Here is a 16,964-nt window from a genome sequence, read left to right as displayed (position 1 = left end):
TTCTTTGAGTGAAACTAAAATATCTATTTAAATTATACAGGGTATTTTTGAGGCTTCCTCTGTTGAGAAGCAGAAACTGACTTGCTCTGCAGCCTCTCTGGTGAATCATGAACTAGTTACCCTGATTCCCAAAAGGCCTTCCTGTTTTATTGCAGCTCTCCAATGACCTCAATTCCTGTGTAAAGGGAGGGCTCGAGCTGGAGCAGCAGCATTTCCTTTGTAACTGGTGTTCACCACAGCTCAGAGCTTCAGACAGCCAAGGCTTAGTATTTGTAAAACAGGGCAAGAAAAGTGTCTCGTGTTGCAGAAGTGTCCCCAAGGTGTCTGTGGGTGTCCCTGCTGGGGTGCTGATCTCTGGGTGTCCCTGCTGGGTGCTGGTTGGGGGACAGGGTCTGAGTTTCCCCCACTGAGTGGCTCTGTGTCTCTCTCTGAAGCTGTTGACGAAGCCGTACGGATAATCACGGGCGGCCTGCCTGAAATAGCTGTGGAAGGCAATGGACCTGTGGAAAACAACACCATCCTCAACAAGGCTGTGAAGAGATCACATGAGGATTCTGATGACGACGAGGAGAAAGGATCTGTAGTTCCCCCTGTACATGACATTTACAGAGCACGACAGCAAAAGAGAATCCGGTGAAACAAGTTTGGAGCTCTGCTGCGACAGACAAAGACTCGCATTGAACCAGTCTCTTAAAAGTCAAGCATTTAAAAGGGACAGCTGCAAACAAAAAAATCCTTGAACATGGTTTTGTTACTGTGGTGCCTCTTCTCCCATATGGCTCTTGATCTGAAAACAGCCCGAACAACCTTAGAATGTGCTCTGAACAAAACTCGGTTTTCAAAACCAAAAGTGCAAAATGTCAAAACTGTATTTTGTTCTTCGAGGGTGTACACATCTACCACTTGAACTCTTGTGGGTTTTCAACAGTTTTATTTTAAAAACTGGATGGCTTATACTTGTGAAGCATTTTTAATTCACATTTTCTGGAAAACAGTTGTTCTCAGTTTGTTCATGTAGTGTCCTGCCTTATTGTTCGTTTTTATTTATGGCAGAATGTAAGGAATCTGTTTTGTAGTTGAAAATTTAAAAATAAAACAACAAAAGACCATTCCTTTCAAATAAAAGGATATCCATAACATCATGCCTCATTCTGGTTTTATTCAAACACAACAAGGTACTTCTTAAATATTACTCAGCCACTTCAAAAGCAATGCTAATTATACCATCACAGGAAATTGATCAGAGCATACATATTAGAATGGAGCTTGGTTTCCATTTTCTAGAGGATACAGCACGCTTTGGCTTGTAATTCCAGGACTGTTTGAAGAAGACAGCATCATAAGACTAACTCAGTTCAGTGTGGGTAGCTCAGGAGCACTGGCTCGCACGCCTGGTCCTGAATACCTGCACTGCTCTTCCACTTAACATACAAAGCTAAATGTTAATAATCGGCTACATCGTTGCACTTGTTATCTTCAAACAAGCTAAAGAAACACTATGTGAGCTTTCCAAGCAGTTTCTATGCCTACTTCAGCTTTTAACTTGGAATTAGCTGTGATAAGATTGACTCTGATAAGATCCTAAGAACCCCTTGGACTACAGGACAGTCAGAGCCTGGGGCAAATGAAAGCCATTCCCACGCGGCACAGCTGCCTCAGGGCTCCTCTCTGCCAGGGCAAGGGTGAAGCAGCACCTGCCCATGGAGATGGGGCTGGCTTTAGCCATCCTGGAATGTCCTCCTTGCTTTGCCACTCAATTGCAGCTCCCCGTTTCTTCTAGAGAGGATGTAGAGAAACTGTTTGTCACTCTCGTTAAATAGAACAGCCTGGGAGAATCATTACCTTGCACTTGTGGGAAGCTACTGCAGTTCCTGTAGATCTTTCCTGTTGAAAGGCCCCCAGCACCTGTGCCAGGGGCATTTGTTCCTTCTGTGTGGGCCCTGGAGGTGAGAGTGGAGCCAGGTGAGTACTGCACTCTGTTCCCTCATTCTAGGATCTTTCTGCTACTCAAAGGCTTAGGATCAAACCCGTCCTGTGAGGAGAGCTGGCATTCCCTGTGTGGCAGCACAAGCACTGCTGGCAGCACAGTCCCTGCTGCCATGGCAGGAGCAGGCACTCGTGGGCCCTGACCCCTGGATCCCAGCCCTGGGAGCAGCCATCTCCTCAGTCAGGGTTTCATCCACTGCTAAAGCAGTGCCCTGCACCCTGCCATCAGTCACACACCTTTCAAGGGCTTTTCTAGGTACCTGTCCCTCCACGCTGCTCCTCCCCACACCCTCGAGCTCGTCCTGTGCCTCACCTAAGCCTGTGCCTCTCAAGGCAGCTCCTAGGCAGGACTGAGTGATGAAAGAGCAGCAGCAATTTCTAACTCGTGCAGCTCTCCTTTGGGAAAGCTGCAAACAGCAGTGCCTTGGTTATCTGTGGTGGGGCTGTCCCCACAGTGATGGCTCTGGTTGCTCACTGAGCACAGGCTGAGGGAGCCGGTGCAGCTGCAGAGCTTCAGGCTGTGATGTGAGGCAGAGCCCGCTCTAATAGCAAAACCCAGCAAGCTGAGGCAGCAGCCTTGAAGACCTCTGCAGAAGCCTTTGCTGATCCAAGCAATGAAATAGACCCTACTCAGAACCCTTTTTTTTTCTGGCTAACCAACCTCATTTTTGAGTTCTCAAAGAAGGATTCAAAGACGGATATTCATTTGGCCAAGAGAAAAATCCCTTGTCTGAGCTGATGAACTCTCACAGGGTTTTGCTGGGTTTTTCCCTTGGGGAAGGGGCTTTGTAACGAATGAGAAAAGATTTGGTTTAGAGTTGCATAGGCTAATACAGAAAAAAAGGTCTTATTTCTTCCATCCCCCTCCAAACACAAAGTTGGTGCAGCTTTATCCACGCTGACATTCAAAGGAAACTGGAAAGGGAAGCATCAACAGTGGATTATAATCAAGTGCTTCTGCAAGTTCTGTTTGGCTGATTCCTAAATTAACCTGCCTGTTGGCAATACAAGGGCCCTTCATTTAATTATTTCACCTGCCTTGTTGCTTTTTTAAAGACAGCACATTCTGGTTTGGACAACCTCATACTTGGGCCACTTACTGTGAGTAACTACAAACTTTGCTTTCACAAAACCATCAAATATTGATTACAGTAAGACACAGTTGTGCTCAACCAGAGGAAAATTTCACTTACCTCCCAGCTGAGCCTGAGATTGCAAGGTAAGATCACTGGGCTCTTCCCCTCTATACAACATGTAGCTTATTAAATTCCAGGCCTACAAATATTCTAAGTTTCAAGAACACATCTAGAAAGTGAAAAAATCTACTAAAATATTCCCTGTATATTCAAACCAACATCAAACCATTCGCCTCTCACAGTACATTAAAATCACTTATACTGCCCACAGTGCTCTGCACATGATATTTTTGAAGACATGATTGAATATGCAACCATCCCCTGTTGAAGTTTTTAAAAAAGCCCAAAATCTTCAACCTAAAGTTTCACACACTTTAAATCCACCTTCTGCAAATGAGAATTTACTTTAAAATTAGTATTTCACCTAAAAAGGAGTAAATTACTAGCAAAAAAAAAAAAAAAAAGGTAAGAAATGCCACTTTTATCAAAACGTTTTAGCTCTGCCCTTTCTGAAATCTTTACAAGATATAAATACAGCTGCAATCTATAAGATTGCCACCTCTGGGAGTACTGTACATAGCAGAGGACAGTTACCCAATAACCAGAAAATTTGCTACAAAAATATATTATGTTTTGTAACATCTGCAGGTAAACAGCAAAAAAATGCTATTAAAAATGCAGTAAAATACAGAAAAAACTAGTAAGCCTAACATACTCACCATAATATTACAGTAAAGTGCTGCTTGGCTTGGTGTTTTGTCTGGTAAAGTTCATATTTAGAATTTTAACTTAATTAATTCTTTAAAGAAAGATTTTTTTAAAAAACCAAATCACCCCTTCTGGGAAGAACCATTGCTAATCAGCTCTGGATAAATTAAACGAAGTTCACTGTAAATTAAGAGTTAAATGCCCTGAAATGAGCCATTTAAATACAAAGTTTGGTTCTTAAACTTCCCTACCTATCACCAGCTCAAAAATCTAAAAATTGCAGCCAGAAAACTCCCATGATATCCCCTTGCCCAGGTTGGATAATTATATTAGAAATGCATCTCTCATCTTCCACCTGAGAACCCTTTTGGCATCTCCTCTACTTCCCTCACCAGTCAGCACTCGTGGGTTAAAAGGAACCAGTATTTACACGGAAAGCTGTTTTCCTAGACAAATATTGGTACAAGTTTTATTTAATAGCTGACAATACTGTATTGATAGCACACAGACTGGTCTTATGATTCTTCTGACTTCCCTACAATTTGGGATTCTTCCTTAGTCAGTATTTTGCCAAGGACTGCATCATAGTAAGGGCTGAAGACCATTCTGTTGTAGTTGACAAGACGGATGTACTTGGCAGCAACCTCTTCCAGCTCCCTCTGAATAGGGCCTAATCCTCCAGGAATGGCAGGCAATGATTTCTGGTGACTGGATGCAAGATAATTCTCCAGAAACTTTTGAATTCGAGAATCTGGAAAAAACAGGGGTTTGGTTTGTTTTCAAAAGAGATGGTGAATCAGAAACAGCGTCACCTCATGTGAAACGCAACAAACCTGAATGTGATCAGCAAGTTGGAAAGACGACACGGAAACAACGTGGAAACAACAGGGCAAGAGGAGCCCTGCACATCCCCCAGCCCCAGCTCCACAGACAGGGAGAGCAGAGCACTCTCCAGACCTACCTATGAGCTTGCAGATGGAGTTATCCGGGCTGGCCACTGCCTGGATCTGCCCCTTCAGCACAGCCTCTCTCTCAGCTGAGAACGGGGTAAAGCCATGCTGGCAAAGGCAGCTGCTCACTTCAGCACACACCTTCTCACCCACGGTGGCCAGGGATTCCTTCAGGTTAAAGGAGCTAGGAAACATGAGGTTCAGCATAACTGTGTATTAGTTACTCACTGTATTCCCACTTCTTAAAAATAAATCATTCAATTAGAGTTGCCTTACTTATCAAATGTAGTGGGAAAAGCACAATGCAGATAAAGCCAATTATAAAGCTTAATACAATTATATATACATGAAAAATAAAGCTGAGATCTAAAGCAAGGAAGTAGGAGAACATTCAAGACTTCAAGCCTGAACAATCCATACACGTAAGAGCTGACTTTCTGCCTGAGGACAGCTCTGACTAAAGCAAAAGCTGTAGGTGTAACAACTGAATCTGCAGGCAGCTCACTGTGCCACACTCAGGTTTCTGGGGAGCCTGGCCCAAACTCTGAGCAGGGACAGCTGCTGGCACTCTCCTGTGCCAGCCAGGCACCAGGAAAACACGCTCTAAAAAGAGCAGCATGTACAAACCATGCAAGAGCAGATTCAAAAAAGACAGCTCTGTGTGAGTTAGCTGAAGAAAAACTGGACTCGTAGAAAGCCCTCATCACCTCCTCTGCATTTCCTGCAGTCCCCAGCCAGAAAGAGGCTTAACCTGATCATTCCCCAGGGTGACAAGAGAGCCCCAGCTGCCCCTGAGAGCAGGACTGTGCTGTACTCACGGGAGATGCATTCCTGTCAGCAGCACCTTGACGATGCTTTTGATTCTCTCGGCAAATCCAGGCATGTCAATGAGAGCTGGGCCTGCTGCACTGAACGTCACCAGCAGCACTGTCCCCACCACCAGGAGCTGCTCCAGCTCCAGCTTCATCTCCAGGAAGCGTGTCTGGTCCATGAGCAGCGTCTGCAAGGAGGGAGGGAAGGAGGCAGCACAGCAGGGAGTCAGTCTGCAGGGCTGGGAAGGGACACTGGGGTGCAGCAGCAAAGGCCCAGGGAACAGCAGGCCAGCAAGAGGAGCACAGTGAAAAGCACTGGCTCCTCTTTCCCAGCCAAGCAAGTTTCAGCACTGAAGGACAAGCACCTGTCAGAGCTGCCCCACCTCCCAGCCAGAGATCAATGGTCTAGCACTGTACATGTTGCCAGGCTACAAATCCAAACAGCTTCTGCTGTGTGCTGGGAATAGAGGAGCGGAAGAAGCACAGAACCAATTTTTCTGTGGAATACCTACTTCTGGAAAAGGCCTGTTCACGTGATCCCACTTCAGAAGCTTCAGATAGGCCTGATTTTGTACAGCAGTGAAGCACAAGGCAGAAGCTCCACCAGTGGCACCATCATTACAGTGGGGAGGCAACACTCCATGTCCCAGCTTTGCAAGATCATCTGCTGCTTCTTGCAACCACTTTGTGACAAGGTCTAGAGAATCTGGAAGAGCAGGGAAAAAACCACTTGTTGAGAAAATTCCTTTTCATAGTTAGGTTCTTCCACCAATAATTTCCAAACAATCCCATTAGTTACTATGACTAATGCCCATGATACCAGATATGACATGCATTTCATTTATTGCATCAAGCAGAACATCTAAAACAAAACCACACAGCTACAGGAAATCAGAGGTGAGATGATGCTGGGTAATCATGCCCTACACTGTACTGAAATTAAACTGAATGTACCAAGGGCACAACTATTGTTCTGGCAGACTTTGGGGCACAAGCCCCAAAGTGTCATTTACCATACAAATTCTAGAACTTATAAAAATATCTGAGGTCTTTTCATGATCTACAAGCAAAGACACGCAGTTTACTGGGAGGTCGGGGGGAAGAAAGAAAGGAACAAAGTCATACTTGGCTGTTTCTCAAGAAACTCCTGAAACTTCTTTCTTTCATATTCAGCAGACTGCTGCATTAATTTTGGCCTAATACTACTGACAGCGAAGTTTGCCATATCCATTTTCATTAGGTCTAATACAGAGAAAATTGCTCTAAACAAACAAACAGAAAAAGTTATTCAAGGCTGCAGATGTTTCAGAGGTGCTGTTTACAAGATTTATTACAGGCTGTCTAAAGAAAGAGCAAAAACATGCATGGGAAACAGTAACAGCTTAACAACTTCAGAGCATGAGACAGAGAAAGCTGGAGCAAGCATGTACATGCATGCATGTGCCTCTTCCAAGTGGGAAACACATCTTGCTCTCCTGTAAAAAAGCTTCCATGGAATTAACTTCACTAGCTCCACAGATTTTATCTCCCAGGATGTGCAGTATCGTATATGAAAAGATATCTGGGCTTCCAAGCTTGCATGCCATGGCTGTTGGCAGCCTGGAAAGCCAGCCTCAGTGGGAAGTGAATAATCAGACCCAAGGGGCAAAAAAACCAAACAAACAAACACCAAAGAAAAACACCTTGATTCCAAAGCAACTTTATTCCTGCTGGCAGTATTTCTGCCAAGTCAATCCTGAACTCCTGGAAGCTTTTCAAATTAGAAAACAGCAAGGTTAATGAAGCTTCTCCCAAGTACTGAGACCTTGAGCTGCTCCACTGAGAACATGGTGGCAAAGCAGAAGCCTGGATGCTCCCAGATGTGGAACACACACTCCCTTTAGAACTGACAGGGAATTACACAGGGACTGGGGTAAAGAGAGCTCAAACTGGGAGGAAAGCACAAACTGGTTGGAAACCAGTAATGCTTTTCCCCTAAGCCCCTGTGTGCTTCTTTCACCTTCTGCTGTTGACATTCAACTCTGATCCAAACTGACTATTCATCTTACAGCTTATTTGCATTTGACATTTAAGCAAATGCCCTTCAGTGGCATGCAGGAGCCAGACAAATACTCCAACTCACCGGATCAGAGATGGCCCTTGTTAATGTCTCCTGAGCATCTCTCCCCTTCACCCACAGCTATATCCTTTTCCCTATTACTCTTTTCTTTCTAGGAGTTTCAAGTTGCTCCCTCCACTTCTAAAATTATTTAAGGGACTCTGAACATGACTAATAAATACATTTCAGTACCTGAAAAGAGGAACTATTTCATTAATATCTTTCAGTTTCTTGATGTCTTCATCTCGAGCTGGAGCACAGAGAGTCCCCATCATCCCAATAACAAATTTGACCAACTTAGAAATGTCAAGGGCCCCATTCTCTGCCTCCTGTTTTATCAAATCCAGGTCAAGAACTTCTGTAATCTGGCTTCTCAGTCTAGTATGACCAGGCAACAAGAACGACAGAAGACTCTGAAATGGAAAGTTAACAGTGCATTAGTTCTACATCAAAGACTACAAGGATCCAGACAGTTACTAAACCACCTCCCACAGAATTATAGAATCATAAAATGGTTTGGGTCAGGAGAGACCTTAAAGATCACCTAGTTCCAAAACCCTGCCAGGGACAGGGTCACCTCCCACTAAACCAGTTTGCTTAATGCCCCATCCAACCTGGCCTTGAACACTACCAGGGATTCTTATCTAAACAATAAATAATTGATTTTTTATTTTTAAACCAGTCATTCACCAACTCCAAGTGCTTCACCTCACACTGTGTGATACTGAAGTGGTAAACACTCTGTGGCACAGATCATACTTCAGACTGTTGTGCTTGGTTTCATCAGTCCAGTGCTGGAGCATCTCACTGATTCCATAACTAATACCGGTGCCATAACATGAAGGAAGCTTGGAATTATGGAACTGGTATGGCTTACCTGTTAATCACCTTACATGGTTTTACATTTGGTTTTATATTCAAATTTCTCCTCTGGGATTATACAGCTTGTATATGTTCGCAGTGATACAGTAATGAAAAAGAACAAGAGGATATTTTATGGAAAGCCAAACTCCAATCAATTTTGCTCATTCATATCAGTGCAGCTACTCAAATTCAATCATTTCCCTTCATATCACATCATCTTACCTCTTTAATTTCTCCCAATAACTTAATTGCATGATCATATGTCGGGGGGTCTTCCTTTAGCTGAGCTTCCAGACAATCCCAGAAAGCTTTATGCACAATATCTCTGACTTTCTTCTCTAAGCTGCGAATAAACACGTTAGAAAGAATGATACTGCTCTCTGCACCACCTTACAAAGATAACCTGCAGCTCCTGAAGCACAGCATGTAATTATATAAATATAATGTAGCAGTAATGATATGATGATTAACAGAGATTCATCATTTAAAGTTACTCAGAAAAGCAAGAAAAACTGGACCCAGGATTTGGAATGGTTTATGTCCTGATATAAGGTTACACACCAGCAAAGGTGGCTACAAAGTAAAACCCTTCAAAGTATTTATCACATGCTACATCTAGAAAACTGGACCAAAACAAAAATAGCAAAGATTACATTTTGTCTTCAAAAGACCAGTATTCATGTTCCTTTTAAAGGCCCCACTAAGTAAAATCAATTCCACTACATAAAACTCAGTAGTAAACCTAACAGAAATTAAGTAACTTCCCTGACACAAAATCTTCTGTTTCACTACATAAGTATTGCATCTGAGATAAGGGCCCAGATCAGTTTGTATACAAAAAATAAATTAATTCCACTGCTTCAGCAGCGATTCCTAATTCAAAGTAGTGACGATCCCTGTTCACACCAGGTGTAATTTCAACACTGGCCCCAGTGGAGACCAAGTTCCCTCCATGAAATATGCCACCCCCTTTCCTAAATCAAGCCAGGAGGCTGTCAGCCACACCTCACTGTGTGTGTGAGAGAGAAAAACAGAAGATGCAGCTTCCTCTGCTCTCCCTCTCCCCTCTAAGCAGGGCACACAATTACTGCAAACCCATACAGAGAAGGAAAGGCTTCCAACTTGAAAGGAGCAAGGACTAACCTAATAAAACACAGGAATCTCTTCCCAAAATACCCCTGAAGAAACAGACAGAAAAAACTAAAATAACCAGTTTCCTCTTACTCCCACAGGCAATGAAAGCTTAAAAATTGCTAAAAGCACTACCTACATCTGCAGCCAGCCTGGGGTACTGGGAAGGCTGCAGCCTCTGAGTCTTGGGACAAGGGGACACAACAGAAACCACAGCACTCTGGGGTTTGCACCACACATCTCCAATTAATCCAAGAGGTTCTCCTTTCACACATACACATCTGGGAAAGCAGAACTGCACAGTTACCACCTTCTTCTCATATTCTTTCCTACCTCCTCCCAGGCACTGCCAGAAAAGGCACCAGCCAGAGCCTTTACCTGAACCCCCAGAGCTGCTCTGCAGTTCTACAAACACCATTTTATTTAGTATTTGGTACCAACCTTACCTGTGTTCAGGCAATTCAGCTGGTTTTATCTGGAAGTCTCCATTCACCACAATTTCATGTGCCAGTGCCATGTTGGTGACTCCCTTTGCTGTCTCCATGAGCTCTTCTATGGACACAGGCCGAGAGGGACTGGCTGCAACATCAATTACACTGTCAGACAGTTCCCAACAAAAGCCTGCAGAAAGAGTCTTTTGGACCCTTTCCACCTTATTGACAGCACACAGGATCAAATGACAGCACCAGCTGAAGATTTTTCTCCTTTCCTTCCCTTCCTTTCCCATCTGGTGGATGACACAGGTTTGGAGCATTTCAAAAAACCAAGGAGTGGATCCCAGTTGATATTCTGGGCTCAGTATGTCAATTGCTTCTATCAAGCTCTTTTAAAAACCACCTCCAAACAAAATCCCCCACACAAACCAATACTTCTTTAGGATGGCTTCATAGCATCTTGGCATCTTTCTCCCAGTTGCAGGAAGAAATTATTACAAACAGCAGCATTTTCACCATACTACTTCCACAAGTATTGTGCAGATATTGCCATTTCAGTTTTACATTTTTCAAGGAAGTGATTTCATCATTAAAGCAGCCAACAAACAATCACCATCACTGTTAAGCAGCAGCACACCAGCAGCTAATTATTCTCACTACTTCCAATGCAAATGGCACTCCTCCAAACTCTTTTTTTCTCCCCAGAGGCCATTACTCAAACAACAGAGGACAGCAGCAGCAGCACCACTGCTTAAGAGCTCTTCCCCTGGCAGGCATTTGGGACTGACCAGGATGGGCCAGCAGCCTCAGACTGGGCCCTGGGTTAGTGCCAGGGTTGGTGCCCTCATGGATCCATTCTCTTCTGTAGTTCATTCACTTCAGCTACAGTCCAGGCATAGGAGCAACATCCTCATCCCAAAAGTGAAAGATACCAAGCAGGGATCTTCATAGGCTGGGCTCCCTGACAAATGTTTCAGGCAAACTATGACCATCTCATTTGACTGGACTTAAGTAATGTTGATTGGACTTAAGTAATTACATAAAAAAGGTCTTTCAAAAGGAAGTGTCCATCACTTGTCTGCCATGCAGAGCTCCTCTGAGTTCATACAGCTGGGTTCCAACGTGCTTGTTTTTCATCAATATCTTGCTCTTTTCATGCAGCGCTCCTAAGTCCTTATTTCCTTCTGCTTGGAGCTTAACCTTGGATAGTGATTCTGGGAACACAGCAAGGATTGATGTTCTGAGAAGAACCAGCAGACAGCAAAGTTCACAGCGCTCTCGTCCAAGTGCCAAATGACTTCACTCCAGCACTGGGGGTTCTAAGAGCTAAGACTCTTCCATTGGCCAAAGATTGCTCCTAAATCACATCACTTCATTCTCATACCTGCTCCCTTACATGAGGGAAGGGCTTGAGATCAAACCAGCTCTTTGTGGTGCAGTGCAGTGCTAGACCGCGCCATGCTTTTTCCTTCCATGTGTTCAGAGCCTCTGTCCATACAAACACCCCATTTCCCACCAGGCAACCAGCAAGGCATGGCAACAGAAACTCCCTCAGAACTTCTCCTCTGAGTAACACCACACTGAACACAACCAAAAAGTAAAAAGAATGCAACCAGCAAAATGTTGCTCCCTACAGAAATATAGAAGCTTGGGCACTTCTGCTTCTTTGAATTGAATCCCGGGAGCCAAAAACTTCCCCTTGGTTTTATCTACAGATTTGCCAGAAATACTGGCTCCCACATTGCATCCAGACCTTCATGTTAAAAGCAGAATGGCAAAGAAAAATATGCCTTAGGAAAAATATGCAACCTGCTTTAATGGAAGTAGTATTAGGATTAAATATACAACTTTCCATCTATCTCGTGAGGGGGCTGACAGGACATCCCTTTGTTGATAACAGCCTTTTCTGCCCTGCAGCGGGAGCAGGGGCTGCAGCAATGCAGAAGGTTCAGCTGATGAGGCAAACAGCAGAGTCAGTTTAGCTGGAACACACTGGGGTGGTGCTCATCCATTCCAAGAGCACAAACACACCAGGATGTTTAGGATACATGTGGCTCAGAGCAACGTGGTCATTGTGTACAACTAAGAAAATGTACACACTGCGTGTACCATTAGGAAAATAAAAAGAAAATGGGGACAAAAGTGTTACAGTTTCAAGGCATAACATCGAGAGTCACACTGCATTTAACTGCAAGACAGTCAAACTTGCACAGAATGCTATAAAACACTAGGAGTGCCCCCAACAACAAGTACAGAATTGACTTTTTTTTGGTATATTTCATAAAGCATTTTTGCTTACACTTGGGTGTGTCATCTCTGTGTGGCCCTGGAGCACTCTGTCGTATTCTTTTTCGGACAGACTGATCCGAGTTGTCCAAGCTCTCCTCCTCATCATCCTCCAAAGCACTCAACTTCTCTTCACTTGAATTCAGCTTGTCAGGATTCTGAGACATTTTCAGTCGGTTCTTTACAAAAAGGAAAAAATATGAAAAAGGGAATGAATAAGCATTTTCTGACATGGCTGAGAGGGTAAACATCACCAGGAGTCCTCTTGATTAAGAAAAAAAATTAAGAATTAAAGAATTCTTATGAGGAGTTATATGATGTCATCCCCATAATGGCAGGGGACCTGGACTCAGTGACTCACTTCCCATCTCCCACAAAACGGGATGCTTTCAACACAGCTACCATTTATTTAATCTGCAGCCCTAGTCAGTTCTCAAAAATCTCAAACTGTTCCCTTGCCATAATGACACAGACGAGAGAAAAAGATACTGTTTTCTTTCCTAGCACTGCTTTTAAGAGAACAACGAAAAACACCTTCAGGACAAAGTCACAAACATATTTTACAAAAGATTATGAGACAACATTTCCTTACTACACAGCAATAAATCTTCCTGAACATAACATATCCCTGAACTACTGTCTGCCCCAACTGCACACAGCTTAAAAACTTCCCCCTGAGCCATCCAAGAGCATTAAGAAGCAGCAAAAGAACTAGAAAGAAATTAATCTAAAATTCTATTCCCATATTTTCATTTCATTCAAGAGTCCTGATTTATGCATAAAATATCACAGTTGTTTGGGTTCTTTAATTAAGCTTAGTAAAGAGCTACTTTACTCTAAAAGTAAAGTCAAGAACAGCTTTTGTAATTAAAATCCTGGTTTATTAGACATTACATATGAAAGGATATTTATATCACATTGCAGACACCTGCAGGGTACCACAAGTCATACTGAAAAAATTACCAGTAGAAAACCAAGTCTCACTTGGTTCCTTATCCTCGCTTATTTCATTCTCAGATTTCCCTATCAATAACGTAATTTCAACATCCACCATTGAGAACTATCACACAGGAAGCTGCTGCTCAGGCTGTAATTTCACAGAAATCTCTCAGGGAGCATATGATGTCTCTAAATTAAATAACTTAGATGTTCTGTGAAGTGGGAGTCCGGAAGAGTCTGATTTCAAAATAAAAGAAAGCTCCTGGAAAAACAACAACTTCCTCTTTTCCTTCGTATCCCACCATCCCCACTTTCACATTTTGAAATAAACCAAGTTCCCAGCAAGAGAGACACTCTCCAGAGGCACCTCACAGCCACTGAGAGAAAATACAGCGCCAAAAACTACACTGAAGAGGAGGCAGCAGATGCTAGCAACAGTGTAGACATATAAAATGCAACAGTGAGATTTATTTTCATACAACAGCTGTAATAACTGACCCTGCTCCACCAGTGCTGAAACTGATTGCACAATGTGATTCCTCAGGACAGCTGGAAAGCTCAGGGCATGTAAGGAACAGTTTTGCTCTACAGCAATGACTCAGGATCATCATCTTGCTCGATGCATGAGAGACAACAGCATGCAACACTTGCCCACAGCACTGTGTCATTTCTATTTTAGAAGAGAAAACAGCATGAGAAGCTTGGGATGAATAACACAGGAGAACAGCCTTGGCACACAGGCATCAGTACAGGTACTGTTAGACTCACTCCACCTCTAGATGGAGGATGAGGAGCTCTGTCAATAAAGGGGCTGCTCACAGAAAAGAGCATAGCAAGCACTGCAATATAAAATATAAAATATAAAATATAAAATATAAAATATAAAATATAAAATATAAAATATAAAATATAAAATAGGACTGGTTGAAGAGAGAGAGAGAAACCTGTTGTTGAATTTGGCTAGAGTAAAAGCATTATCATGAAAGCTTCCACACTCATTCCAGACTAGATGGTCGTTCTTCCCATCCATTCTCTTCCACAAAGCATCCTCCTGAAGTCAAATCTGAATCACAAAGATGACTCAACCAAGCCCCACTTAAGTCTTTAATGCACACAACAATTCCTAGTGCCTTGCAATCTCTCACTGCCCTGAGAAAAGCAGAGAAAAACAATAAATCTCATAGAGGGGAAACTGAGTTTTGAATTCAGCTGCTTGAGGACTGACAGAAGATAAATGACAGGGACAAGATCATCAGTCTGATGCTTCCTAGCCCCAGCTTTGCCCAGCAGGCCATCATTCCTACCACGCAGACTACACCCTGAAGTGTTGCCTTCCATAAAACGGCAGCTCAAGAGCCACAGTTTCAAACCCAGCCCAAATTTCATTTAATTACCACTTGTTTTAGAAAAATCCTATTTCAGCTCTGGAGGGCAGGTATTAGAACTCCTGGGCCATTCTACCAAATGACTGTTCAGCAGATGATGTAAACAGGCACACTTGTTGGTTTAGTTGTTTAGTTTGCAATAGTCTGCTCTTTTCTGATGGATTACTGCTATTATTGCCAGAACACATCTAGAACATATCCTCTTTCCACTGGGTAAATAAGCTTTACAATACCTCTTCCAGAAGCATGACCGTCATCCCTCCTTTCACAGAAACAATTCAGACTCTTAACAGAGCAAAGTCTACTTCTTGGCACTTATTTTTAATGAGAACAGAAACGCAAGAGAAAGATGCAAAAAATTAAAATCTAAACAAAACATTTTCCACAGCTTCATTTCATTACAGCTCCTCAAACCACGTGAAGAGCACCTGCACGAAATAAACTTCACCTTGCTGCCCTGGAGCACACACAAGGTGGGCACCAAATAAACTTCACCGTGCTGCCCTGGGGCACACACAAGGTGGGCACTAAATAAACTTCACCGTGCTGCCCTGGAGCACACACAGGGTGGGCAGTAAATAAACTTCACCGTGCTGCCCTGGCGCACACACAGGGTTGCAGCAGCAGCTCCTCGCTCCCAGCGCGGTCCCAGCCGGGCCGCCTTTCCCCAGGCACCGCCCCAGCGCTGAGCTCTGCCCTTCCCTCTGTTCCCCTTCCACAGCACAGCCTGCTTCCCCTTGTAACCCGCTAGCAGCCTGGCCGCCATCCCAATTAGCAGGGATGCTGTGAAATTCCGCTGTTTCCTGCGCCGCCTGTTCCGTGTGAGGCCCTGCCAGCCCATCACTGCCGGGAGCTCACACCGTCCCCATCCCCACCGGCCCTGCGGCAGCGCCGCCGCTCCGGCCACATTTTCCCTCCGCAAGGCCCGGGAGCTCTGGGGTTCACCAATGGGCCAAGGGGGAAAACGAGCCCGGGCGGCCGCGGGTTGCTGAGCCCCACGGGGGCAGGGGAGATGCGGCGCTGAGCCCGCCCGGGGCCCCGGCGCTGCGCTGCCCGGCCGGGCCCGGAGCCGCCGCCGCCGCGCCGCCCGCACGGCGCTCCCGGGCCCGGGCCCTGCCCCGCGCCCCCGGCCCCGCCGCCGCCCTCCGCCCCGGGCCGCCCCCGGCCGGGCCGCCCCGCCTTACCGCCCTCGGAGCAGCCGCCGCGGCCGCCGGCTCGGACGGGCCCGGCCCCTCCTGCGGCCGCGGAGCGGGGCTGGGCCGGCGCCGCAGCCCCAGCGCTGGGCGGGCCGCGGCGGCTCCGGGGCGGAGCTCGGGCCCCGCCACCCCCGCGGAGGCCCCGGCTCGGCCCGCGGGGAGCGGCTGAGGCGCCGCGGGCCCGGCAGCGGGGCACGAAGGGCGCTGGGGCGCGGAGCGGGTGCCGAGCCCAGGCAGCGCCCCGCGCAGCCCGCGGCCGGACAGCGAGGGACAGATCGGGGTGTGCCCCATCACACAGCGCTGGTTCAGATCAGCCCCCCAGCGAGCAGGGAGCGCCGTCCTGGATTGTCCTTAGGCACCTCATACAGGTCACAGAGTGACCGCCAGCTCCTCCAAAGAGGAAGCTGAGGTACTCAGATTCCCTGAATCACCCTAAAAAGAGGAAGGAGTGTGCTGGCCCTGCTTTGTGCCCACCTTGAAGTGCCCCGGGCTGCTTTTCCGTAGCCCGAGCACGCTCGGCAGCAGGGCCGGCGCAGTGACGGGCAGGGCAGGGCAGCGGTGACCGGGACTCGCCCCGCCGCTGGCAGCTCACGGCCCGGACAGGAACCTCATCCTCCTAAGCGAGGTGTTAAAGCAGGCAGGAGGCAGAAAGGGAAAATACTTCTGCTGAAGAGCAAACCAATCCAACACCACCACTAATTTAGGATTTCCACTCCCACATTTTGAAGTATGAGCTAAGACAATTTTTCTGAGGAAGTGCATTCATAATAAAACCCTTTCAATTAAAACTAACAACTCTAACCACTAGAAAGGCTTATGCTTCCCTGCTAGGTTTCAGGAACTGATTATTTTTAGAAGTACTTTCTAATTAACTAGAAGAAGCTTTTTTTTTACATTTTTTGTCTTCCATCCCCCATTAGGACACAGTAAAACATTGTCCTGTTGCACACCAAGTCCTTCAGCTCCATTCCAGAGAAACACTCTGGCCCCTGGCAGCAGACACCAGTAATCACTGAAGCATTAGTTAGTGAGACATGAG

The 16,964-nt window shown here is 45.4% G+C and overlaps 2 protein-coding genes across 4 annotated transcripts in view; one reads left to right on the top strand and one right to left on the bottom strand.

The window, feature by feature from the left end:
• CSTF3 (cleavage stimulation factor subunit 3) overlaps positions 1 to 1,139 on the top strand; it is a 48,147-nt gene extending 47,008 nt beyond the window's left edge. The window contains exon 21 of the mRNA XM_038137467.1: positions 435 to 1,139. Coding sequence (XP_037993395.1) covers positions 435 to 637 — 203 coding nt within the window. The 3' untranslated portion in view covers positions 638 to 1,139. The remainder of the gene's footprint in view (positions 1 to 434) is intronic.
• On the bottom strand, positions 1,140 to 16,422 carry TCP11L1 (t-complex 11 like 1). Of its 3 annotated transcripts, XM_038137469.1 has the most exons (11): positions 15,914 to 16,020; positions 13,843 to 14,014; positions 12,419 to 12,584; positions 10,132 to 10,264; positions 8,777 to 8,897; positions 7,883 to 8,103; positions 6,718 to 6,854; positions 6,105 to 6,298; positions 5,599 to 5,780; positions 4,792 to 4,964; positions 1,140 to 4,581 (listed from the first exon to the last, which is right to left on the bottom strand). In XM_038137469.1, the coding sequence occupies exons 3-11, from the start codon at positions 12,570 to 12,572 to the stop codon at positions 4,346 to 4,348; spliced, it is 1,551 nt and encodes a 516-aa protein (XP_037993397.1). In that variant the 5' UTR covers positions 12,573 to 12,584; positions 13,843 to 14,014; positions 15,914 to 16,020; the 3' UTR covers positions 1,140 to 4,345. The 3 variants fall into 3 exon arrangements, with proteins under 3 accessions (XP_037993397.1, XP_037993398.1, XP_037993396.1); XM_038137470.1 differs by lacking the exons at positions 13,843 to 14,014; positions 15,914 to 16,020 and adding an exon at positions 16,400 to 16,422; XM_038137468.1 differs by lacking the exon at positions 13,843 to 14,014 and having other exon boundaries at positions 15,914 to 16,044.
• Positions 16,423 to 16,964: the final 542 nt, after the last annotated feature.

This window comes from Motacilla alba, chromosome 5 (genome assembly GCF_015832195.1).
Source record: "Motacilla alba alba isolate MOTALB_02 chromosome 5, Motacilla_alba_V1.0_pri, whole genome shotgun sequence".
Lineage (NCBI taxonomy): Eukaryota > Metazoa > Chordata > Aves > Passeriformes > Motacillidae > Motacilla > Motacilla alba.
The sequence above is the reverse complement of the archived record's forward strand: the minus strand, read 5'-3'. Positions and strand labels throughout refer to the sequence as shown.

Coding starts and splice junctions, on each gene's coding strand:
- TCP11L1 (XM_038137470.1), bottom strand. CDS start 12,572: ATGTCTCAGAATCCTGACAAGCTGAATTCAAGTGAAGAGAAGTTGAGT. Junction 8,898..10,131: donor GCTGAATTGCCTGAACACAG/GTAAGGTTGGTA, acceptor GTTTATTCGCAG/CTTAGAGAAGAAAGTCAGAG. Junction 6,299..6,717: donor GTTTCTTGAGAAACAGCCAA/GTATGACTTTGT, acceptor CTGCTCTTCCAG/ATTCTCTAGACCTTGTCACA.